This window comes from Lates calcarifer, unplaced genomic scaffold (assembly GCF_001640805.2).
Source record: "Lates calcarifer isolate ASB-BC8 unplaced genomic scaffold, TLL_Latcal_v3 _unitig_1608_quiver_1941, whole genome shotgun sequence".
Classification (NCBI taxonomy): domain Eukaryota; kingdom Metazoa; phylum Chordata; class Actinopteri; family Centropomidae; genus Lates; species Lates calcarifer.
The window spans coordinates 169-26,986 of NW_026115647.1; the positions used below are offsets into that span (position 1 = coordinate 169).

At 40.9% G+C, this 26,818-nt stretch overlaps 1 protein-coding gene across 1 annotated transcript in view; it reads right to left on the minus strand.

Moving 5' to 3' along the window:
* Nucleotides 1–473: 473 nt before the first annotated feature.
* LOC108889677 (exostosin-1b-like) overlaps nucleotides 474–26,818 on the minus strand; it is a gene marked incomplete at its 5' end in the record, with an annotated part of 31,775 nt that continues 5,430 nt past the window's right edge. Inside the window, 7 exon segments of the mRNA XM_018686270.2 lie at nucleotides 474–4,666; nucleotides 5,890–6,061; nucleotides 7,396–7,556; nucleotides 9,576–9,665; nucleotides 16,496–16,591; nucleotides 21,153–21,271; nucleotides 24,381–24,513. Coding sequence (XP_018541786.1) covers nucleotides 4,481–4,666; nucleotides 5,890–6,061; nucleotides 7,396–7,556; nucleotides 9,576–9,665; nucleotides 16,496–16,591; nucleotides 21,153–21,271; nucleotides 24,381–24,513 — 957 coding nt within the window.

A 26,818-nucleotide genomic window follows, 5' to 3' on the forward strand; every position in this document is an offset into this window, starting at 1 on the left:
GGCTTTCAGCCGAGTAGAAAAAAAATCAATGCACTGAGTAGTGACTAATAAACCCCTCCTCAGTGGTCTAATACAGGGGTGGTTATTATATCTCCGAGGGCAATGCAGCATTGTGGGACTATTATTACTGTACAAATGGAGTGTGTTCTCATTCAGCTGAGGTAGAGGTCAGGGGCTGAGTACTTGTCCATGCACATGTTGTTGCAAAAAAATGAAGTAAATACAAATGTGCAGGGCAATCACGCACAAACACAAACCATCAGTCTCCTTGTGTCACCACACCCTCTTATCATGTCATCATCATCATTGTTTGGGGAAAAATGACACTGTTGTGTATGATATCCTGTAATTTCCAAAGGATTTTAATCAGTTCATCTTCAGTCTTCTTTTTGGCCCACACAGAGAAAAGCCTAATACAAACTGAAGGATCTTTCCCACACACAGCCTGTTAAAGAATGACACAAAGAGATGCATTTATCATCAAATATGAGTTTATTTTTTTTATAAATCATTCTTACAAAATTGGCATTTATCTATTTCATTTGTGACCTCTATAAAAGTCTTCCGTTAATTACAAGGTAGGAGGGAGGAGAAGGCATCAGGACAGCTGGGTTTTGACCGAGTCCTTACAGATCAACAGATATTACTGCTGATTGGTAATGCAATAAAGCCAAATCACTGATAAATAATCCCAAACAGGAAGTGGTCATGCGTGGTCGCCTTAGCAACAGTGTCCGAACACAAAGATGAAAACGGGGTGTTATATCAAGAGAATGGAAGCTGTGTCTCATCCAGTGTATGAAGGGCAGGGCTGTTCAGGCCCTGCACATTGGTGCTATTGCTGCCCGTCTTTATGGAAACAGTCAGGGACAGACAGTGCTCGGCATGTCAAGAACTCAAATGTTGATAAAAGGCACAAATCAAGAACAGACTAGTTTCCAGAACACATGCCGCCGTCACTATAAACACCAACTGCCTGGCGCATTTTGGGTAAACCTTCTTCCATCTGTGTTGAAGCACACAGCGACAACTTGCATAATGTCTCTCCCGATCAAATGACAGGCGTTTGAGTGGATGCAGAGGTTTTCCTTGTGGCCTAACTCGCATCGATCACACTCTGAACTCCATTATAAACTGTACGGCGTGCCAACTGAAAGATGGGACAATTTCTGTTGCCAAGTTATCTGACCTGAAACCAAGCTGTGAAAAGAGGCAATTTAAACACAACTGTGTCAGAGCCCCAGATCCATTATTGTAATGCATTAGGGGAAGATGTTACTGCAAATCTGAAAATGTTTCCATCTGGTACAGGGGACGCAGCTGCTTATTATTTTCCATGTTTCAGTTGGCGTAGTCTTTATTGGGACTTTGCAATTTGACTCCCGTGGAGAGCCAAGATGGTGCAGCCCAATCCAATCCTAGATCACTGGTGTATGCAATCTTTTCAGGAGTTAAAACTACTACTACCACAACTCCGAAAACATTCCCCCTCTCTCTCTTTCTCTCTCGGGGAGCTCTGTATTAGAAAGCGAAGCGAGTGTGATAGATGTTTCCCTGGAAAACCAATGCAGAGTGAAACGTAATAAGAGCTGTGTATCGGCATCTGCGTGGATTAATGTGCACAGCGTGTCGAAAATAAAATGAATAAATACCATTAACTCCCCTCAGCGATGCAGGATCAGTCTCATGTTCGTGCCACGTCATCTCAAATCGTACACAGTCTTTTTTTTTCTTCCAAAAAATAAATATATGTCTATGTACAGTGCTGAGAGTTGCAGGGATTTGAAATGGGTGGTGTTTTTTTTTTTTTTGCAAAGCTGGGGGATGCCATTCTCTTGAGATGATTAACAACAGTGATTCAAACAATCAGACATAAAAGGCTTGATATGGATTCAAACAATATGGTTCACTGTAGATGAAATAGGGAACAGATGCAGACCAAATGAGGACTATGTTTTTCCCAGAGTCACATACCAAAGATGATCGAACACTTTTTGTTATGACTCCACATTAAACAGATCATAAATCTCTCCTGGCAAAAAAAGTCCCAGAATGTAAATACAAACATTATATGTGAGGAAAAAAAAACATATGATGGTCCTGCTGGTTTTGATATACTGAAACAGAGTAGCTTTGCTGTGGTATTGTACATGACACTTCAAAAGCATGAGTGTCACCCTTGTTGACACTGTAAAGGCTTTCCAATACATTTTATATAAACTCTTTGTAGAACAAAACATAAACAAATGAATGAGAAACGCTGAAAGTAAACCATTCATTGAATATGTGACATTGATATTGATGATGACAGCTACTGATTAACATGCGCACTGAAAAGCTTTGGCTGAGACATTATGTTGAATGCCTGCCTGACAGAAAGGCCACTAAAAGCACGCCGCTTTCATTCAAGTGTCTGCAGACTAAATGGTGTGAGTGGACTGTCTGTGCTCTCGGCCGCACGCAGACCTAATGACAGCGTGGAGCAGCCATTTTCTCAGACAGCCCTTTTTCTTTGAAATGATCAATTAAAGGCTGAGAAAGCTGGTTATTTTAGCATTTTGATCTGGTTGTCTGATATCAATAAAGTAATTTAAGGTGCAAAATGTCAGGCGGTTTGATGTGGATACAACAGTAATGTGAAGTAGTTGTTACAAGTAATGGACAAGCACAACCACAGGGGAGGATGTGTTGGGGTTTGGGGAAAAAGAAAAAGCTGTCCTCCCAAGGCTAGCATTAGCCAGAGGGTCATGTTTGTGGGTCACAAACACAATGGTCCATAATGTTAGAGTGTTTTATCAACAGCTTGTCCCCGGGGAAAAAACAGCACTCTAAATGAAATAGGTTTACCTAATTGAAGCCCAAACGTATCTCTGCCTGACAAATGGAGGAGAAAACCTTTTGTCAATTTAATGGCTCTGAGGTTCTCTGATATGTCACGGCAAAAAAAGAAAGAAAAAAAAATCATGGCAGCAGGAGAGCCACATTGGACTGATGACCAGAATATTTCAACAGGAGAGTGTCCAGGCATCTGAAACTGATGTAGGCAACGTGATGTGCAATAAACAATTTTTAAAGGCAGACCCTGATGTCAGAATGGCACTGATGCACTCAGCGTTTAAAAAAATCTCTCTACAAGCACTCCTGTGAAATGATGCTCGTCACTAAAGACCTGCTATAGTCTGAAATTTTCTCCCTGTGAGGATAGTGCTCTGAGGCCTTGCAGGAAGAAGGAAAAAAAACCAAAAAAAAACGGGCGAAACAAGTTTGGGTTAGAATGCAGCGTTCTGCTCCATTTCATCCAGAAATGTTCATTTCACTCATTCCAACGGAGGGAAAATGTACTCCGCTTGAGCTTATGGTTGGATGAGCCAACTTTTCAAGGCTCTGTACACATACACACACACACACACACACACAGACACACACTTGCACAGAAGACTGAAAGTACAGAGAGTTTGAAGGGGGAAATAAAAGATGATGAAAGTAAGTGGGAAAAAAAGATAAGAAAAGTACAACTGCCATGGTGAGTATGAGAGGAAAATAGGATATAAAAACAAGATGTTTTTCTAACTTATCTTAGTGATAACAGGGAAGCAGATAGACCATTATAAAAGCCATATCAGCACATCAAGGAATGAGCCAAGGATAGGACAGACAGGATGTTTTTAGATTTGAGGCTCAAAGATGTGCGACGATAGATGAGAATATCAGAAAATAATGGCTGCTTCTCCAAGAAAAACCTTGTAATAACAGGTTGGACACTGCTGTTTACTTCCCCCGCCTGGAAAAGGAGAATATTAAAAACTGATGACGCTCCGATTCAAAACCTCTCCGTGAGGGAAAAGGGTCAACAGTGATACTGAGAGCTGGATTTGTACAATGATATCAAACCAACTAAAGAACAGTGTTTCCCAGGCTATATAAAGCAGGGGTTTGGTAGTGAGTCCAGTAAAATGTCCTGATGCAGACTGGGGTTGCTAGGGGTGACCAGTAGGATTTGTAGTGGGTGGGGGTTGCCAGGTTAGCGATCATGGACACCTTCCCTCTTCTACCGTCCTGCACATGTGCCGAAAGAGCAGGAAAGTCAATGTCGTCCTTGTTCGTGTTGTACAAAAAAATATTCTATTCAAGAGTTCTCGTCGTCAGTAGTGTGTGCTGTGTGTTTGCACATTTGCGAAACATACAGTACTGTTTGGCTTGTCCATCAGTTTGTGTACTCCTCTTTGTCTGTCTGTGTTTGCGTTTTTTGTTTGTGTTTTTCAAATCCAAATGCCATCTGCTTGCTTCCTGTTCATCCCTTCCCACGTCAAGTTCTGGCAGCAGCGGCGCTGTGGACATTGGCAATGTGCTGGGTGGAAGACAGAGCTGTGTCGCTCCCTGTCCATCCTGCTGTAGTCCTACTACTCCTTCTACTCTCCACTGAGTCAGTCTCTCGCGCCTCCCCCTGTGTGGGGTCTCCCCCAAGGGGGCGCCGGTCCTGTCAGAGCCTCTCAATGTCCCTGTATTTCTTGCGGAGGATGGAGACCTGGTCCTTGAACAGGACGGGGTCCAGTCTCATCTGAGAGTGGACCAGCGGCATGGCGCCAAACCAGCTGGCGAACTTGTTCATGCATGTCTGTCGCTGGGCGAAGTGGTCTGGATCGGCCCAACGAGAAGCCCTCGAAGACTGTTGGGAGTGAAGAAGAGGGGGAAGAAAAACAAGAGAGCAGTTGAATAATGATTGCTTTATGTCAGTGATTCTCAACCATGGTAACTGAATTTCAGAGGGCACTTCTGCAGTGAAAGATGGTGGAGTATCTCAACTAATGTGGAATATTAGAAATCATGATTTTATGTGTGTTAAGGAGGGAAATGCACATCCACATAGAATCAGAAATTGGTGTGTTGCTGACCTCCCACCAACCTGAGTCAGTTGTAACCCTAAACACCACGTGTTGCAATTGAGAGTGCATAAAAACTAGTTAGCTAGCAGGCAGACAAATCTGAACAGTTAGCTAAACATCATGGATAAACAGTTGAAATAGTGAGCTCAAAACAATAGATGAAAAGTTGAAATAGCTAAAAGTAAACACTTGCAGTAGCTAGCTAAAAGTAATTGTTAAATGGTTATGGTCCAGCTTTCTGTCAGTCCAAAGGGTTGACTGTAACAAACACATGTGGAATGTGACTGGTGTCAATGAAAGTACTTGTTTTGTAGGGACTGTGGGAATGTGAGGGTATGCCAGAAAAAACCACAGCTTTGGAGCATTGGCGGGAAGGAGACGTTCTCAATGTAAAAAAGACTGACAGTGACAATCATCTGCATTCTTTCAGTCAGTCATAATCTGTGACAAGAGAAAAGCATTACTGAATGACATTAGTGTTTCTCAATAAATCATCAGCTGGATCATACTCTATATTTGGGAGGCTGGAACCCGACTAGAAACCGTGATGTAATGCTTTAAGTCGGCCGCAACTCCTGTCTGTGTTTTTGTCTCTCCGCGGTTAGTGACTTGTCCTGTTTACCCATGGGCCGTACAAGAGAACTTTAAGGGAATAATTCATGCTGTCCATAAAGCAGCGAGAGTTCACTCCAGCTGAAAGGCCGTGACACACACACATGATGGGAAGAAAACAACACTGGCTTCAGCATGAATTCACGACTTATACAAAGGCAGGATAAAATCGAAGAGGACTGTATAATATGCATGTTTTATATCTGTGGTTGTAAAATGGTTACTAGTTCAATCACAGCCTGTAATGAGGTTTTCTTTTTATGCAGGCCAATTCTCTCAAATGTGGCTGTCCTGTATTGGACTACCAGCTCTTTATTATTATTAGTCGTCTACATAAAAAAGCCATAAAAATGACATGGATCCAGTCACGAGGAGGGTTTCAATACACTCTTACCTGCCCCATCATGGTCTCCTTATACTGTTTCTTCTGTGTGACCTTGATGGGTGGCAGTTTAGTGACAGCAGAGACCAGGAAGTTCATCAGGATATCCTCACAGTTGGCCAGCTGATCCACCATGTTCTTCAGACTAGTCGGCAAGTAGTTGGTGTACAGGTAATGGTAATACCTGGAAGAGAGGCCACAAAGGAGATAGAATTAGAAGAGGGAAAATATCTGGGTGTGTCAGTCCTCATGAGAACTGTCTGTTGTTCCCATCAGGAAGACATTTAAGTCTGAGGGCTGAGGCATGTTTTTGCAAAAATGCATGTTTATGTTTTTACCCAGGGACACAAAAAAGGCTTTGACAGAGCAGACAACATGTCCACTCTCAAATACATTTTGTGTGTGCTTGTGGCACAGAACCAAAGCAAAAACCCAAAAGATACTAAAAGTTGAACAGATTAAAAGGTTTGTTGATACACCATGTTTTTCAAGGCCTCCCTTTTAAAACGTCTGTGATAAAAATTAATTTTGTTGGATCGCATTTTTGGCTTTCATCTTTGGCTTTCATCATCCTTTTAGACTCTTCAGACCTGACACATCTTCATTTGCCAACATAAAATACATTCTACCCCTGATAGATAGTATTGTTCAGGATTAGAGCTGAAGCAGTCAATCAACAGAAATGAATTAGCAGAGATTTTAAGCAAAAACACCACAGGTCTGGATTGTTGGTCAGATAAGACGAGAGTTTTTAAAGCATCACCCAGGGCTCTGGGAAACTGGAACATTATTATTATTATTTTAAAAGCATAGTCAGTTGTATCCCTGATCAAGATTAACACCTAAAAACATCACTGTGAGGCTGAATAACCTCACAATTTCAGACCTTTAAAGATGGCTGAAAGAAAAAAGTGTGCAGAACTTACTTTAAATGCATCACAAATTTTAGATACGTTTATATTACAGGTTCAAGCCCTTGGGTTAAACTTTGGATTCAGCAACTGACTAATTCTTCAAGTCCCTGGATGGATTGAATGATGGACTTATTGAAAGTGATTAAGCGCTGGGCTGCAGTGATTGGCTGACTTCAGATTAATGGACTGTTCCCATCACAGCTGAGTGAAGCCATATTAAAGCTGACAGGGCTGTAGTTTAACTAAATGCAGGAACGCTGTGTAGCAGACAAATTGACATTTTTTTGGATAAAACATACCCAGTGTAAAAACACAGTTTCCTGAGGCTGTGCTACACTGAACATAACACCTACTTTCATAATCTACAGATCACTGCATCAAAGTGTTGTATCAAAAGACAGACAACTGAACACTGGAGAGCAGAGTAGAGCGAAGCTGTGATCCCCGTATAACAGAAGGGGAACAGAACAGAGGTTTGGAGCATGAAAGAAAACAGCAGAGTAGAGCAAAACACTGAAAGCTTTTTCACGTTGAGGTAAACAGATGTACAGTACTGGAACGGAGAGTTTTAGTCATTATCTACAATTGTGTTGTGGTACTGTACCTGTGGTAGATGGCGGCCCCAGTCAGCACCATCGAATAATCGTTGGTCCATTTGGATGTGTAGCCCCAGCGCTCCTTGTTGCTGTCCCAGAAGTGGCTGCGGGCGGGGTAACCAACAATGCGCTCCGGAAAACTCTGCCAGACTGTAAAGGCAAAGTCCACCTGGGCAGAGAAAGATACGAAGCTCACAGAACATATCACGGTGCAGAACATCTATGATATGCATAATGGGTACCACTTTCTAGCCCTTTGTAAAGAGGGTTTAACAAGTGGCATAATTCATGGTTAATAACTAATTAACTTATGCTTTAAATATCAGTTACAAGCCACTGATAATAACTTCTGGGTTGCCAGGTTGTGAAAGAAATCCCATTAGATGGTGTTTATCCTCCTCCAGCTGGTTGTTAAATTGATCTTTTTAGAGCAGACACACACAGACACCCTAATGCAGTGGTTACCAACATATTTTGTCAGATGAGCTCAGGCACTCTTCCATCATCACTGTCATTTTTTTCTACCATCATTCATTACTTTTAGCTGACTACTTTTAAGCATTAATCCATGACTTTAACTGAAGTATCTGAACCACATACATGTTATTCTTAGTTATTTCACCTAAACCCACAATCATATATTAATTGATTTCCAACATTTATGACCACACAATTACCAAATTCAAAGGATAAACATAAAGCTTATAAAACTGATCTACAAAGTATTCATAAATAAATGGATTAACCAATTTTAAAACTTGGATGAAAGGATGCCTTATTAGAAAGTGGTACTACATCATCTCTGCCTATACCTGAAAAAATCTGTGTTTATTGTGTGTATTTATAGTATATATTGTGTAGAAAAAAAGACAGTAAATGAAAGTGACTATGGGAAGAATTAACAAAGGAACTGCACACTCAAACACACTTCAGAGAAAATACAACAGAGGCAAAAGCTCATCAAACACAAAGCAGTCTTTCCTAAGCAGCTGCCTACAGCAAACGTCTGTGGCGGCGATCAAAGCATTCAATCAAATAATTAGATGAAAACATCACAAAGGCCTTGGTGGCTCCACAAACAGCTTGCTCTGCGTTACACCACATATTACAACACTACACCACACTGAGAAGATGCCTGTATTAATGAGTATTTAAGTAAAAATCCACCACAAATCATAATAAACATAATTTTTATCTGCTCTTCCTGACAGAATTTGTGCATATGCACGAGTCCCAAAGGAAAAGAGAGAGTGAAAAAAAAAAGGTATTTGAATTATAGTATAGTCAACGGGAAAAATATTCCAATGGTGCGATTATAATTCTACCTATTTTCTGTATGAACCAGGATACGGGAGTCTTATGTGAGTCTTATTAAAAGGTTTGACTGTTCAAAAATGTAGGCGAAATTCTTTAAGGAGAGCTTTTATTGTGAAAGATATGATGGGAAGAGTGGGGAGACCGCTCAGAAATCTGTCACTTAATTTCTCTCTTAACTTGCACTGGCATTGATGTTGCCTGAATTCTAAAACTTCAGGGATTGTTTGTGATCATGAACCAAATGTCTTCGTGGGAGAAACATGGGTCGGTTCAGTTTTTCAGGGCTGGATTTCCATTCATTGCCAGCTCTGCTTTGCCATCTTGATCCTCCGCACAAACAGCCTTCATGAGATCTAATTCTACACCGTTCAAGGCAGCATCTGGCTTCCCATGGTGCTGCGCCAATACGTGTCCCCGGGAAAAACAGCAAACAGTCCCGACAGCATGTGGAACAAAAATGCCCATAACAACAATGCTCTCGAACAGGGGGATTTGAGAGGTACAGTGTGATTATGAGCACCAAAAAAAAAGTGAGGTGGAAAATGGAAAGAAAAAGAGAAAAGGGAAAGAAATGGAGGTGGAGAAAGAAAGGCACATGAGAGGAGGAGGAAAAAAGTAAGGCTTGGGGAGAGAAAGTTGGAGTAGTTAAAGTGATTTAAGAATCGAGCTGCAGAGCGATAACTTGAAAACACCAGGGACAAAAAGAAAGAAAGTTTTTAAAAAATTGAGAGAAAATGCAATCAGAGAGTTGCATTTGGTACATGGAGAGAGACTGCAACTTTGTTTTGTCTCAAGAGTACCAGACTATTGAGGCAGAGAGGAGGGAGAGGAGCTTTCTATTCTTCTCTTATTTTATTATATTACAAGATACCTCTGTGGTGGTTAACACTGTGTCCTCGTCCAGGCTGAGGACAGCGTCGGTCACTATGGTCTCGTAGGGCAAGAAGCGGCTGCTCATCACCTGCAGGGGGAGACACAGAGCGCCAGGGTTACAACCACACAATAAGACCAATGACAGTTGGATTTCCCTCTTTAAACAGCATTAATTCATCATCATTCGGTTGGATGGAGCAGATTAAAGTAGCTGAAGAAGTGACAGGCATCTGAAAAGTAAAGCTATTGTTATGGACTGAAATCTTGGACATGTCCCTTTTTCATTGCTTTCATTCACACAGTTGACAGCTCCCAGTGAACTTGATTGAACATGATATTAATGTTTCCATGGAAACACACCATGAGGGTTACTTTCAAATGATTAGATTTTGTATCTAACATCAGCGGATGGCTGCATTTTTAACGACAGACTCTTTTTTTTTTAATGGTGACTCAATTTGCTTATTTCTCAGCTGGTAAAATGTAGGGATCCTTCCAACTTTCTTTTGACCTGCAATATGGCCACTTGGAGATGAGCTGTAAATAAAACACTGACTTATTAATGCCCTCCATATAGATACAGCAAACAGCTGCATGCATTGTCAGAGTAACATTAGCATCTATTTGGAGTCATCATTCTGGTCCAATACTGCTGTTGGTCTCCATTAATTAGCTTTTAATAGCTTTTCATTAGCTTTTCAGCTGTTAAATGTTCAACTAAGTTTACAAGCTAGCTGCTAACCTTGGCTGTCTCTCATTCGATGCTCAGTAAGTTGGTTTTTAGAGCTTATTTTCCTGAAAACAGCTGCCTAATGCGGCTAAAAGCGATGATATTAGAGCTGTGAGACTGAATCAAAACAGTAAAGGGCAGAACAATGAGCTGAAAGATGCTAATATGTCAAGTAGAACTGAGGGGAACTGCAGAGGGGAAGTGGTTTTGTCACGAGTCCTTTCACATAAAAATAGTCAGATGATCCATTGCTAATATACAAATATTGATCATAGCTGCTTTAAGGAGGAGCCCCGCCATCCTGACATCTCATTTTTTGTTCACCACTCAAAGCTTGTGAGTCAGAGAGCAGCTCTACTGGTAAATCGAGAGCCTCACCTTGAGATAAATTTTAGAATAAAAACTGTTTTTGCTTCCAATACCCACTGTATGCATTTTTAATGGGTCCTCATAAATTCATGGGATTCAGGGGAGACAACAAGTCACGAAATCAACAAACAGCAGCACACACAGAGAGGAAGAGAAAAGCCAATATCCTACTTTTTACTGCATGCTGCTCCTTGTTGTTTTCAGCAGTGATAAAATGCTGATACATGTTTCTATTACTGCTGCAGAGTCGTCTGTCTCTTTTAGATCAATAGAAACATATAAATGCAGGCAGACACATGCAGTGTGAGTCATGTGTCCTGCATATGGCACAAATTTGCTTTTCTTCTCCTCCACAGTCGAAAACAGAATATGTATATTTAATGGTGGATGAAACCAAACTGTATAACACACGATAGTCCTTGAATATTTACTGGAAGCAGGGAGAGATGGTGGCCGCGGCCTGGTGGGTGGATGGAAAGATCAACGTCTTGAGGATATTTTGACGGGAAGTCTTTGGACTGTTGCCGTGATGAGCTCGGATGAGAAAACAGCAGCTTTTCGTTTGACGGAAGTCTGAGTGTATTGTGGACTGGATATGTGCTTGAACTCAAACAACCTCCCACGCAAACAAGAATCTAATGAATATATACTGTAGCTTTAATGGATGTAGACACACGAAATACCCAGATACACAGCCACTAAATTAAAAACAGTTACCAGGTTTTAATGTACAGTGTGGTCCAGAAGTCTGAGTGGTCTCAGATGTTTGGACTGTATATGTAGTATATATATCTATGTATGCAGATGTATCAGTATATATGTACATATATATATATATATATATATATATATATATATATATATACTGCATATATCTTTATGTATACTGCAACTGGTTTTAATGCTGTGGCGGATCTGTGTATGTACACTCACACCTGTAGAGCTATTTGGCACAGCTCTGAAGGTCGGGCCTCTGTATGAAAACTTGTTCTCTTAAAACACCATCTGCACTGAAAAGCTGTTACATTTACATTTAAGAATAGTCAGTGTTGACCTTGTTTCTCTATAAACACCTGCCTGCCTGCTGCGCTCCAGCAGGGTGACCTCACTCTCAACAGGTCTTCATCACTCCTACAGCTGGGGGCAGCGACACACGGCGAGAGGGAATGTAAGAATACACACCTTCCCTGATGAGCTGTGTAAAGCCTGTTATCCAGCACCGCGACTAATGATTGCTTTTATTGCCAATAAACTAGTAACCGTGTAAAATATCATTACAGTGAAAATTGTCCATCACTGTCTCCTGGAGGCCAGAGTGATGTCTTCAAATTACATGCTTTATCTGACCCACAGTCCAAAACTAAAAGAGTTTTAGTTTACACAGATAAAAAGGAGGTGTTGGATTCAGTTTATTAGAAGCACAAGAACCACAGGTGCAACAATCCATTAGACGGGGAGTCAAATCACAAACACCTCTGAGAAATTACAATCCTTAAATCCTTAAGTGAGCTAATGATCGCAGGTGTTTGTGACTCAGCTCTATTCATCTTTTATCCACGTCATGTCTCACAAAAGGTCCATGACTAAAACTTTGCCTTTCTAATCATCTTTATTCTGACAGTGTGTGGAATTTAAAACTTTCTTTTTCAACACTTTTCTTTTACTCTAGAAATATAGATTTCAGATGAGTTTAACAACATGAAGAAGAAAAGCAGATTGAACTTAAATACATATAACAGTTGTTTTAACCAGCATAATAAAGAAAACTGTGTTTCAGCCATTTTATGCTGTTTGACATCTTAATTTAATAATACCCGGGTTGAAAAACACTTCACCACTACATATCTTTTCACTCATGTTTTCTGGTGCCAGACGATATGTTACCCTTTGAACTAAGAGAAGGAAACAAGGCTCTACAACCACAAGTGATTATGTGGGGAACATGAGTATCTGTAGAAAATTTCATGGCAATCTGTCTAATAGTTACCAAGACACTTCACTAAAAACCACAAATGTGAATCTCATGGTGGCACAAGAGGAAGAAGTCAGGGAATCATGAATGTCTGTACCAAAACCTTGCCAATCCATCCAGTGGATGTTGAGATATCTCACTGGATTACAGTGATAATAGTCTGAAAAGTCAGGGGATCACCGGCCAGAGTGGTGGTCCAACCAAAGGATTAGCCATTCAAGCATGCCACTAGTGTATCTAAATGGCTTAAATTGGGATAAGTTTTCTGTTGGTGCACTGTGGATCCACCTTCCTTGCCCCCACTTCATCACTCACAGTGGAGCTCTGAAAGTGCTGTTGAGGCTGATGCCAGCCATTGGTCGGGTCAAATGTCATCTCCTCTCTCTAAAAACACTCCAGAGGCAACAACAGCAGCTGAACGTTTGGACTGTCGCTCGTATTCTAACAGGGTGAAAGAGGCGCTGCGTGTGAGTGACAGTCGTGTTTATGGACGAGGAAAAGGAGACAGAAAATGAGAGTGGAGAGGAAAGAGGAGAGGCGGTACCCTCCCTCTCATCATTACTGCTATTATGTCCTGCGGGCATGGAGGGAGAAACAAAACAATCCCATCTCTTCGCTCCATGTTTTCCACTTGTTCTCTACCAGAATGTGTAAGAGAGAATACCAACGAAGAGCAGGAGGAGAGAGAACAAGACAGGAGACAAGTGACAGTGAGACAAACAGCAAAAAGGAAAAAGAGACGGAGAGGAGGAGAGGATGAGAGGCTGGTGTTTCAAACCCCCAGATGGTTTGTAATGTTAGAAGTGCGACATATTAGCCTGGGGCTTCCTGGTGCTCCCCAGGAATGTGTGCTCTTACAGCAGGAATCTGCCTCCAGCACTTCACCTCCTCTCTGAAGGACAGCAGCAGAGGAGAATGGGAGAGAGAAAGGACAGTGGAGGACCACCAGTGTGTGTAAACCATATTAAGCGCTGCTGGGATTCTCACGCGGCTTAAACCAACAGTCATAAACCAGCTTTTTGGCCACTGCGCCAGAGAGACAGAAAGGATGACAGAGGGAAGGACAGAAGGAGGAAGAGATGAGTTTTGGTTCAAGGATGAGATTGGTGTTGTTCTATGTTTTTTTTTTTTTTTTTGTATTGTCAACAAATCCCATGAAAAGACCAAAACTAACAATGTCACCCTGTCTGTGTCACTCAGCCCCAAGCACATCTGTTCCTCCTGATTATGTCAATCTTTGATTATAGTTTATTAAATGTACTAAAACAGCTGGGCACTGTTGTTTTTAGTAAATGTAACTCAAACAGCAGTGCATTTGTTTGGGACTATTTTCAGTTGCGGATTAATACACATTTAGTGCTCTACTGAGTTTTTACAGTTCTGTGGTTTTCTTCGTATTTTTTGGAAAACAATGGAGCTCTAAGGCACAGAGGGGTATGCTCTACAACCAAGTCAGTAAGTGCAAGGTTAGCATGACAAATGCAGCAGTTAGACTGGACTCATTTATTAGGATATGGCCCAGGTTTTAAAAACAAAAACATTTCATCTAGAGATTACATTTCTTGCTGCAAGAGCACAAATTATGCATTGAGCTGAGAGATGCAAACAGGAAGAAATATAAAGTCAAACAGGCATAAGTGAGGAAGTGAAAGAAGAAGTGAAAGAAGGCAAAGCTATAATTACATTTGAGAAGAATGATGTCAAGGTTGGGAATTTTAGAAACCTGTAAACATGTTCACTTTCAATTCATGCTTTTTAGAATGAAACAAAATATATTAATTCTCATCCAGTTTTTATTCCTAGCAGTGTGGAAGCTGACGTGTGTTTGGAAAAGAAATTAAATTCACAGAAAATAAAATTGAACAGTTGACTGAATAAATAAAATATGAAACATCTAAATAATCTTGAAAAATTAGCGGCAAGGAAGGTGCACTGAGGGAACTTGATGATGATGCAGTGATGAAGAGAGGGGAAAAAGAAGATGAAAGAAAGAGAAACGATAAAGAGGTTCTGTGAGTGAGGAAGAGGATGAAAGAGAAAGAGGGGATAAAGAATAAAGTGGCAGGAAAAAAGGCGAAAGGGATGAAAAACGTTCTCGCTCTCCCTCCCTCTGTGGGGTGGAGGAACACAGCTTGGCTCGCCATGGTAAACACAGAACCCGCCACAACCACAACAAACCACAGGCTGCCTGGCGCGCGCACCCACCCACACACACATACAGACAAAAACACACGCTCACAACGTCAATGCGCTAAGCTAAGCCCGTTCTGCTCACTTTTCATGGACACACAGTGACACACACAGCCCTCCCGCTGTGATTGACAGCTTGGGAGAAACCACTCAAGAGCCACGGGGAGAGGTAAACCATAAACCCAGCCTACCGCCGGGTGACTGACACTGATGTGAAAAGCACTTCCTCTGATTGGCAGGTGAAGTTAAGTCCTCACGAGTGAGCGGGGAGAGGACAGTGGCGGATGAGTCTGATGTCTGGGAATACAGATGAGCAACCAGATCCTGCTTTCCCTCTCAGAAATAAACGTTTCCAGAACTTGGAAACTGTCAAACTAAGCTCGGATCAGCGTTCAGAGGCAAATATCACTCTGTGTGTCCATGTCTGACCTTTGACTTGTACGAGGAGAGGTCACAGTGATGTCAAGATAAAGAGAAACCCTTCCACAGGGCAAAGCCTTGAGCATAAAAGCCTAATAAGGCTGTCAAAATAAATGCCACTGAGGCATGCTCATAGCTCAGGGCTCTGGTTTATGCCTGGCTTGAGGGTTAAAAAGCAAAACAAAACAGAAAAATATATTTCATATTTCTCCAGTGACAGTGTCAGTTATAAGAACAGAAGAAAAAACAATGTCTTGCTAAATTGACATGCTGAGAAAATTGATATAATATGCACACTACAGTTTTTTTAAATAGCTCTGAGTCATATTTAAGCCTTTGCTCACACTGTAGTATGAGATTTTTTCCATATTTGCATGAAAAAAATATTCTGCTCTGAAGATTCTGGAATTAAACTCAAATATGTAACTTTAAAAGAAGTGATTTTTCCTTAAGTGATTTACTGTTTCTCTCGGTTTTTGATTGTTGGTTGAACAAAACAAAGGAAATTTAAAGACATCACCCTGGATGGGCATTTGCTCTATTTCACTGTTTTCATCTTACAGACCAAACAATCAATACAGAAAGTAATCAGCAGATAATGAAAATGAGGTTTGCAGCCCAAAAAAAATCTATATTTAAATATAGATTTTGTAATCACGACTTTTAAAATGGCTGCATGGATGATGAGAGGATCACGAGTTATTAAACACATAAAGAAAAATCAAACCTCAAACACAATAAAATAAATGCTGTAAGTTGTCTGCTGGGCATGTTTGTAGTATCATTCTATATTACTCAACTATAACTTATTTCTCCTGAGAGATTTTTGTCACTTTCTTCAGCTAATTAAATATTTAGTTATGATTAAAATAAAGAATAAACAGCAGTAAATACATTAAAATAAATAAATGCTACTATGTATATGCACTTACCCATTATTGCCTCTTTATCTTTCCTAACAATATGCATTAGCCTTTCAGCTACGCTTTTTTTCCCATTGCATATTATTCCCATTACTGAGCTTTAATTAAAACCACACAAACTGTCCTTTAATGGAATCAGTGCAGCACAAATCGAAACTCATTAACTCCCAGAAACTCTAACACTGAATAAAATGTGCCAAGACACAGTAACTTCACAGTTTAAAAATAAGCATAAGATGAGCTGCGCAATTAGATATGATAGTGATCACACCTCTGAGGTAACTGAGTGGAGGAGTGCGTGTGTTGAGGCTCACCTTATTCTCTCCCTCGATGACGATGACGGGCACTGAGGTGGCAGGCCAGCGGTGCTTTGCGGGGAGAGGCTTGTCACAGTTCCACAGGACAATGATCTGAGAGATGTAATACAGAAAGTAATTATTACCTGCACCAAACACCTGTATTGTATCTAATTTGATTTCTTCTGACCAAAAATAACACAGCTTGTTGTTGAACCAACCCACTGAACATGTGACATTTACGTGCCCTGCAGCTGGCAAATGTCACCTTATTACAGCCTGATTGAATGTTAAAGAGCCAGAAGGGCAACTGAAGTGATAAAATATTTCCAATTATGTTTCCAGAATGGTTTGTACAGTTCAGTCCATAACCAATCACGCCACATCGTCAAGTTGTATTTATTATAGTACAACATGTTGCTGAACACATTCTCCTACCCACATGATCTCCACCCTTCACCTCCAGTTATTTGATGTTTTACATTAACAAGGCTTATTCTTCAGCCACACACATATCATGTTTTATATGACTTGCACTTCTGTTCAGCGACCTGCAGGTCAGGCAACAAGGAAATGTCACATGAAGTTAACCGCCCCCGTTCACTGCGCTGCGACAGCAGACCTCATTAATGTTTGATGAGAAACACACACACACACACACAACATGACTCCTCTCTGACCTTACATACATTTATACAGCTCAATCCTCTCATGCATCTTAAATTTAATGTAGTTTAGGTGACACAATTGCTGTTAGTTAAACTCTTCTTTGGAACAGCAGCCTAATCATAGCTTAGCAGCTGTAGTATAGCAGGACCTGTCAACCTTAAATTTGTCCATATGTTGAATTTGGTGTGCATGTGGCTACAAAAACCAATATTATGAATTTAATGAGAGTTTTCTTGGCCTTTTCAAAAATGAAAATACGAGAAAATGTGTAAATAATAGATTAAATGATGTTTATCAGCTCTTACATAAGGTATGATTGTTAGCATGTTGAGCAATTATGACACCTACTACTGAGGGTTACTTCCAAAACCAAGAGTTAGCATTTCATCAGCTAGCTACATTACTTTGTAGGGTTACAGGCATAGACTGTAAATAGGTTACAGGTTATGTTTAAAAGAGTTTAAGCTAATGTTAATGTAAGCTAGGCAGCCAAATAGGATTATGATACGATGAAATAAAAACCCTGATCTTATAATACTATGACTAAATACACTGCCATTCAAATCCATACAAATGGATCAGCAGCTTTAGCTTCAGTCATTTACCACGGAGCCATCAAGTGCATATTTAAGAACATTTTTACGTAATTTACCTTTTAAAACAAGTCAGGTGGACACATTAGAATGTAGGCTGGCTACAGTTTCGTTTGAAATCACCCTCCTGTTCACTAAGAAATCTGAGCACTAATCTGCCATTGTTATCAATGTTAACATTCTAGAATGTAAATCTTTGCAGACATAGCAACAGTAACTACGGGGTGTGGCTTAGCTAACGGTCAGTGGTCAAAAAGAACTCTTCAAAAAAATGTGACATTTTTCAATAAAGTTACAGTTCAACCAGTTTGACATTATACACAATCAGTATATTCAGTGCTGTATAATACTATAAAGTGTGCAAGACAGTCCACTATTTTGGCAGTTTTAGTTATGCTTGTACTGATAAGGAAGCACGTAAGGATGGAAGATAAATCAAACATCAACTTCACAACACTGCAACGCATTTTCAAACCTGAAAACTTTACAAATAGCTAAGAAAAATGTATTTTCTACAATTTACAAGTCTGGTGTTTTCTGAACTTTGCCTTGAGCTGTAACACTACCATCTGCCATGTTTTCACTTCAAGCTCCTCCATCGCTGTTGTGCAATGTATTGTGGAACAGCTGAATCCATAAACAATTCACTCAATATTTATATATATTACACAGTGCAACCAACAACTATATTTAACACATTTTGGTCTCTTACTATTGCCTGAAAGTGTGAGGGATTGATATCCAACTGGTGATAAGTAAACATGAGGGAGACATATCATCAACATCTAGTCCTGTAGTGTTCAGTTGCTGTGTGTCAGCTAACATCTGCCCTGCTGAAATGTCCTTGAACAAGTCAGTAAATGAATCCACCCCAGCTCCACTGTTCAGAGCTGTAGCTGACACTGTGCTCAGACATACCCTGATGGAAGCAAAACCACAAGAATTTCCCTGCAGGGATCAATAAAGTTTCACATTATTCTGACATTAACTACATCACATGCAGCGGTTCCCCTCGGGGGCTCTGCACCCTGACTGGACCTGCCAAATTATGAGCTGGGAGCCAATTGTCTGTGTTGAGGTTGTTCCCAGGTGACTACAGCAGCTGTGTGTTTGTGGAGTGAGCTAGACTGAAGATGTTTATGTGTCACTTGTATAAGACAAAGACAGAGAGACATACAGCTGTTTGATGAATTGCAAATTTATCTCCTCACAATCTGCACAAAAAAAGTGCTTGTCACTGCAAGATAACAACAGGTATACAGTCTGGATCTCCACACACACTCACAGCTGAGAAACACGTTGATCCACTCTTACAGGCTTCTATTCCTGTTTGATTCGAAAGACAGATGGTGTCTCTGTCAGCTCACCAGCCCTCTCCGGGCGCTGATGGTGGCATTGTGTACGTAGGCCTGCATGTGTGGAGAATAGTGAAGAGACTGTTGATGTATATGCAGCACGCATGGAAGAAATGTGTGTGTCGTGCACACATTGCCACACAAGCGTACGCGCGCAGCAGGAGGTACACAGTGTCAGAACGCACCTCAAAAGCTTTCTTGCGTCCAATTTAGCCTCCTCCACCCTCTGTGTTCCTTCATTCTCTCACTTCCATTCATTTATTTATATCCCTTTCCTCATCCACTCGTACTCCAGCATCTCCACCTCCCCCCTCTTCTCTGTACTCTGAGAGTGGCTGTGTACCTGGCTCTCCACTTTGCATGCACAGCCTGAAGAATGCAAACACAAAAGCACTCCTATAAAAAATAAGAAGGCGGCAGAGTTTACTCATCCAACCTGCTGTAATGAGAGAGTGTGTCTGCTATAAACTGTGCTGATAATGAGGTGCGTGGTCGGGTTTTACCACTCTGAGATGGGGCTGAATATCAGACCTTGACACTTTTCTGTATTGACTAAAATGTGTGTATAGTGGAGATTATCATAATTTGTCAAGCACTGGCGGCTGGAATTAACTGCTCACTCAGTTCTGTAATCTTTACTTATTTTTGATCGAGCAATTGTGACTTGAAGTGATGAATTTTACTTTACTAGTTGAAAAAGGTCCACTTGCTTGCATGTTCATCATGTTTGCTCAGTTGTCATGAAGTTGTAGATGTTCCACGCATAAAAATTGGGCTCGACTGTTAATAAAACAATCTCCACTCAAGGTCCACTTACTAAATACTTACCACATCACAATATCAGTAAGTTGACCTTGAGTGGAGATTGTTTAACTAAATAAACTGTAAAAAGTAAAATTATTTTTGTTGAATTAGACTACATTTATTATGATTATGTTCTTGTATTTATGTACTGTGTTTGGTCAACATTTAAACAAGCAGTCCACTGATTTTACACTTAAAAGTCAGTGTAACAGCCATGAGAAGTACCACTCAGCCTGTGAAAACAGTTACATAATGACTCTGTAGGAGCTTTTCCAGTTCTAGTTGAAGGATGTAGGTAGGAAAGTTCTATCAAAAAATGCAACTAATTAGCATTATGGGAAGTGTAGGATCTAGCACCACCTTTTGTTAAATGAAATAAAATCATTTGTAAAACAATGGGTTCATATTCCCCAAAATAAGGTATTGAACCAAGTAGGGTTTTGATGTCAGAGCTGGAACCATCATACTGACACTAGAAGCAAAAACAATACGCAGTGGTACACACAGGGGAATGCAGAGTCGGCATGTTGCCGCTCACATGGACAGCATGTACACAACTACACACAACCTCAGACACAAAATACACACACAAACAAGGATGCCGCCTACGTTAAAAAAAAACAACAAAAAAACACATTCATACTGTACGGGTATATACCACTGCCAGAACAATTACACTCACACACATAACTCCTGTTTCAACACACAATGATAGAACTGGACACTCACACATGGCACTCCGCACGGAAATGCATCACTCCTACGCAAAACACAAACTCGCTTACTCATACACTGTGCTGGTGAAAAAAACAAACAAAGACACACACACATACACATCCACACACTCACACACACACACACACACACACACACAAAAACAGCCATTGGGGAGGAAATTCCATTTCATTTCCCGCACTGGTAAGGAGCAAACAGGGGAATCAATACTTGCCGTCTCCAGCTGTGCTGAAGGGGGTTTCGCTGCCATGGAGACAGATGTAGCACCGTTACAAACTGCCGCTCTAATTCAATCCACTGCAGTTAACACACACACACACACACACATACACATAAACATACACGCACAGACTGGAGGATGAGCTCTGCTGTTGCTCTGGTTGGGAAATGTGATCGCAGAACAGCCGTATGAGCCACATAATGTGGTGCAATTTAAGGAGTCACAAGGTGGAGATCAGTGGAGGATTGTGGGGGATGCTGCAGTGAAGACTCACACAAACACACACACAGATCCGTTACCTGTGCACAGTACTGGGACTTGGCCACAGCTGCCAGGAGCTTGAGTATGGGCTGGGACTGGGACACCAGTGGGGAGACAGCGTGGATGACTGCTGTGAACTTGGGGTACGGTTTAATGCCTGAAACACAACAGACAGACAGACAACACGTATTAATGCATTTTAACAAACCCAGTAAACAATGCCGGCTAGAACACGGCGAGCCGACTGTCAGCTGTCAATGTAATTTCAGGCTCTTTGTAGAGAATAAAGCCAGAGGAGAACTGAAGGCACTCATTTCCAAACACTTCATATCTATTTTCAGTGAAGGATGTTACTCGCAATGAGTCTGTCAGCAGTTCAAAAATATAGATGATTTAACTGTCAGGGATGTACGTTTTTCAAACCAGTCTTAAAATATTCAACGACGTTAATGTGTTTTGAAAATGCCAAATCTCTTGATCACTGAATATTTCATTTTGGAAACTCTTCAGCTGTATCTGCAGCCCAATGAGAAGATGCCTAACTGCTGATGTGACTTTAAATTCAGTCTGACTTGATGGTGGAATAGAGTAATTGAGGCTGAAAATGAGCAGGAAATAAGATATTGAGCAAGACATATCATAGAGGACGTTCAACTTTTCCTAATTTAAATCTAATCTAACCCAAACCAACAAAGCATGGTGTGGTGGAGATAGCATTAGAGGAGTCTCCTTTCCGCCACTGAGCAATTTTTATGATGAAGAATATACGCAGTCTTAAAACTTGGTAAACTATCCTTGTGATCTGTAATGAAAAAGTAAAGAGTGTGCAGAGTTTTTAAACACCTGGGATGTAAATTTCTAACAAGCTCATAAACAGACTTTCATGAAACATTGAACAAAAACCTGGAGCAGAATTACTCTTGTGCAGCTTATTCTAAATTTTGGATGTGCATGCTGTTTCCTGCCTTTAGCACATGATTCTCAGTGTTTTTTAACCTGTATCAGCACATTACACATCTCACCAGCGAAATATTTGTAGCAAAAAAACAGGCTGGTTTAGGATTGAGTCAGCTACTTGAGGCCATTCAATACCCACGGCCATGGCCAATAGTATGTGGACACCACTGTTTTGCGTAGCCTACCTCTGATCTGGGGCTGTTTTTATATTTGGGATTCACCCATTTAGTTCCAACTTAAGGAAATCTTAATGCTATAGCATACATTGATATTTTAGACCAGTGATTTTTTGGCTTGTGACCTCTTACAATAAACATGTTGTCACATGTTGCTATCTCCATGAATTGTAAGCAGTAACTCCCCCACTCAGATTGTTTAATGTGAATAATGGTTAGAGGATAACAGAGGAAAAAACTAGCCAACATTTTACCAGAGAACAGCAAAGTTAAGATTTAAGTCCAAATAAAAAAGGCCAAATAAACCCCCTCAGTATTCTGTTATGACCCACCAGAGGGCCCAGACCCTGAGGTTGGGAGCTGATTTAGATGACAGCGCTGCTGCTAACTTTATGTGAACAGTTATGGGAAGGCCCTTTCTTGTTTCAACATGACAGTGCCTCCATGCACGAATCAAAACCCATAATGTGGTTTGGTTCTGACCTCTCTAATGCTATTGTGGCCAAATGGAAGCAAATCCCTGCAGCCAGGTTCTAGCAGCACATTAATGTCCATGGTTGTCTAAACATTACATATGGGTGTTTAGTTTTGGTGTCTACATACTTTTGGCTATGTTGTATGAATGTGATATGGCAGTAAGTCGTGAGAAATTAAAAAGCAGTAAAGTGCAGTGATAATCATATTAGCACTGACTTAAATTTTTCTCATAATTTATAGTTAAATCATTTTAATTACAATGATGTTTACAGCTTTTTTACAACATGTAGTGCTATATTTATAGTTACTGTTATTTTTGATGGTAAAATTTATAAGGAACACCAGTACAACTATGTTGCTTATTATTGTGTTTATTATTGAGACCATAGTTGGAGGTGGTGCTGTTCTGGTCTGCACTGTATTGAGAGATTTTTCTAATATTCTTCCCCACTCGATTTTGTAAATGGAAAACATGCAAACTACAACCTCAATAAAAAAAATATAAAGTCAAATGAACACCCCTCTGACAATGTCAGTCAAAACTGAAAATTATCATCTCCGTACAGCTAGATGTTATAGCAGGGCTGCATTAGATTTTACAGCTCTATCTAATAAAGTGGCCAGTGAGTGTACACTGTGGGATTTTTATTATTCTCAGTGCAAATATTGTTACCAGTCCCAGACATCCAGTATCTTTTGGCTTCTAAATCAAACTTCCATTTTATTAAAGCAACAAAACAAACCCTGCTCCTGCTGTGTGAGTCTGAGTGTTAATATGCATGATGAGTGTGTGTGTGTGCCTTGTTATTGGCTCTTAGAAAACAAGAACAAGTGTCACTTGGAAACAAACTCTCCTTCTTTGATTCTACTCATTTACCCATCAGCGACAAGCCACCTTGTCATCTAAAAACCCATCCGTGTTTAATTGCTTCGTCTTTGACAAACAAATAAACTTGCCGGCGTTGTAATCCATGCCTGTCACCGTGCCCATCCATTTTAATACTAGCTCTCCACCCCAGGTGCTCCATCATCTGAATTTGTGCGTTTGTACTATCGCCATCTATGCGTGTAAGACTGTGTGTGTGTGTGTATGTTTGTGGTGGCCTGGCAGCGCTGGATGATGATGGAGTGAAGAAGTGAGGGATGGAGAGGCTCCCGGGTCACAGATATGTGGCAGGGAGAGCTCAGCGCTGCTGAACCGTAGCGGGAGGAATTGGCCTCGCCGCAGCAGCAGCAGCAGTAGCAATGCTGACTCAAAAACCAATGATGGACGGGCTGGTGTGTCAGCAGGACTAATACAAACATCCGTCAATGGCCCATTCCTCCACTACACTTGCTGCTAGATACAGCCATTCGAGGAGGGCAGTAGATTAGTGGTGACGGCCGTATTTCTGTTGTTCAGACAAGGTTCCAACCCACAGTTGCAGGTGGATGGAGATCTGCAGAAACTGTTTTCTTGTACAAAAATTGTGACAAAATATTTTTGCGCCGCTGAGATGGATGACGAGGAAACCTTTGGAGAAATTTTTTGATCAACCTTTATGGATCAGTTCATCGCTACACAGGTGTATAGAGGCATGATTGCCGTTATGTCACAGCACTTTGCACATTTTATGGTGTGTCTCTTGTTTCTGTGTGTTAGTGTGTGTTACTGACCCAGTGTGGCGTAGTAGAAAGGGAAGTCTCCCAGGTATCCAGAGTACTGCGGCAGGGCGAAAAGTCCCCCAGGGTGACTGTTCCACATCAGGCTGCTCCTGGAGCTGTGCTCCAGCACACGGTCCTGGATGATCTGCACACAGGATACACAGATCAGACAGCAAATTAACTACAAATAAGATCATTAACTGTGTTTTGTTTTAATTTACATACCATTTTGAGGACACGTCACATTAATGTGTTGCAGAATTTCAAGCAGTTTTTCAGTTTAAAAGGTGCCCTGTGGAGTTTCTGAACTCCAGTGTTGCTGCGGAGCGATGGTTTTATGAGCAGGGACATGTTTCATATACACAGGTGATGCAATACACATCCCTGTCGGTGATTTGACATCATTCAACTAATCTACAGAAGGCAGTGATATGCCAGGAAAAAATGCAATGCACCAAAATAAGCAGGAAGGAAGTCGACATGGACGTGAACAACGCAGGATTTAAAATGTTCATGCTCCAACACTGTTAGACCCAGATACACACAATACGTTTTGATGAGTGACACTAAATGTAACTTCTGTTTACAAGAAAATTCCACAGGGCACCTCATTTGGGTTAATTTAGAAGCTTTATGAAAAGAAACAAACATTTCCAAAAGTAACAAATGCTGTATATTTTGGTGAATCACAGAGACATCTAAAATAATCATTAATCAACATTTCAGGCAGAGACAGATCATACTGATCTAACTTTTAAAGCTTTTCAAAGAGGCCTTTGAAGGAATTTACAAAGATGTGTGTGCTTGTGTTTTGCTCTGACAGCCAAGAAGTTATTGTTGGACACACACTGTTGCCAGGATCAAACTTGTGTGCTTTTAATTACAGCACAGTCTCTCTGATCTCCAGGCCACCCTGTAATTTATGAGACTTTCGACTTTCCCAAAAAGAGTTGTTGAATCAAACACAAAAACTACCTTTAGATAACATTTAACATTTCACTCCGATCACTGAGGACTCATAAAAATCTGAATTATTAGCGTTGATAAAGGAACAAACGTTTGCCTCCCAGATTATGGTGGATGAAATACTAAGGATTTGATCAATGAGCCTCGTAATCGCACCCATAAAACATTTCACGCTGCGAAATGAGTTTTCACACAAAAAATGCCAAGAAGCAGATAGTCATAAATGTGAATGAATATCAACACAGCTAATGCTCCAACTATCCCCCATTTCAGTTCACAATGATATTCAGAATATTATTCAAAACTCAGTCAGTGAATTAGAGCAGGTGAAAAACTGATATAAAAGTGAGTCTGTAGGCACTGGATGAAAGTCAGGAGCTAGCTGAACTTTCCAAACGTTTGCTTTGTATCACCTCAATAGCAGCTATTGATCGTGTCAAGAGTGAATCGCTGTGGCACAAAGCAGAGCTGAAAGAAATCTATGTTATTCTGTAATATTTCCTCTGCAGACAAACCAAACAGAGTTTTTTTTTCTTTCTTTCTTTTAAAATCAGCAAGTCAAAGGGAACTGCAACGGTCAGTAAAAAAACAAATAAGAAGACAAACTCATCAGCTGTATCTAAACACCAGTCAGTCGGGCCTGCCTCGATCCTTTCTCTGCCCAAATAGAGAAGTCAGTCAAACGGTCAGACGTGAGAATGGGTGCTATTTTTCCCCAGCTCGCAGCTCGCCGTCGGCCTCCACTGAGCAGGCAGGCAGGAAAGAGATATTGTTGCCGTGCCCTTGAGCCATGCTAAATTGCTTCAGTAAAAACAGACACAGGTTTGCGGTTGTGTTTTATGGCTGCTGCTGAATCAGGGGAGGTGACTGCTGTTGTTGGGCTCGCTAACTCAAAGGACAGACATATAGAGAGAGGTACAGAGGTGGGCGACGGGTGAGCAGCTGATAGGGAATTGTAAAAAGTTAATTATATAGCTGGAGGGGGCTTACTGTAATAATATTGACAAAGCAACATAAAAATTCATCATTTGGAGGAGGGGATGTGAGGAAAGAAGAGAAAAAAAACCCAGCAGAGTGTGAGGTTGTGGTTTTTTTTTTTTACTTTCCCAAGCTTTGTCCCTCAGGGTAGTCGATAACCATTTGCCTCAACCGAACAGATTAACTCGAAATCCGTTAGCCTCTCTATAAAAACAGTGCCTGCCACCTTAAAACCCTGAGCCCTCTACACCTTATGAGGGGCAATTTTGCTCGCTTGGCTGCAGCTCCTCCCCCGTCGGCAGCCCTCAGTCGGGACATGATGGACGACTCAATCTCACCTCAGAACAGCCACAATCAACCAATTAGAGCATGATAGATAAATCCTGCTTCTCCGGGAGTGCACTGTGAGCTCGGCTTTAATAGGTGAGTTTAATAGGTGTACCAACGCCGCGAGATCCGGCTATATTGACCTTGTGATTGGTCGAAATGTGTCCAATTCCTGACAG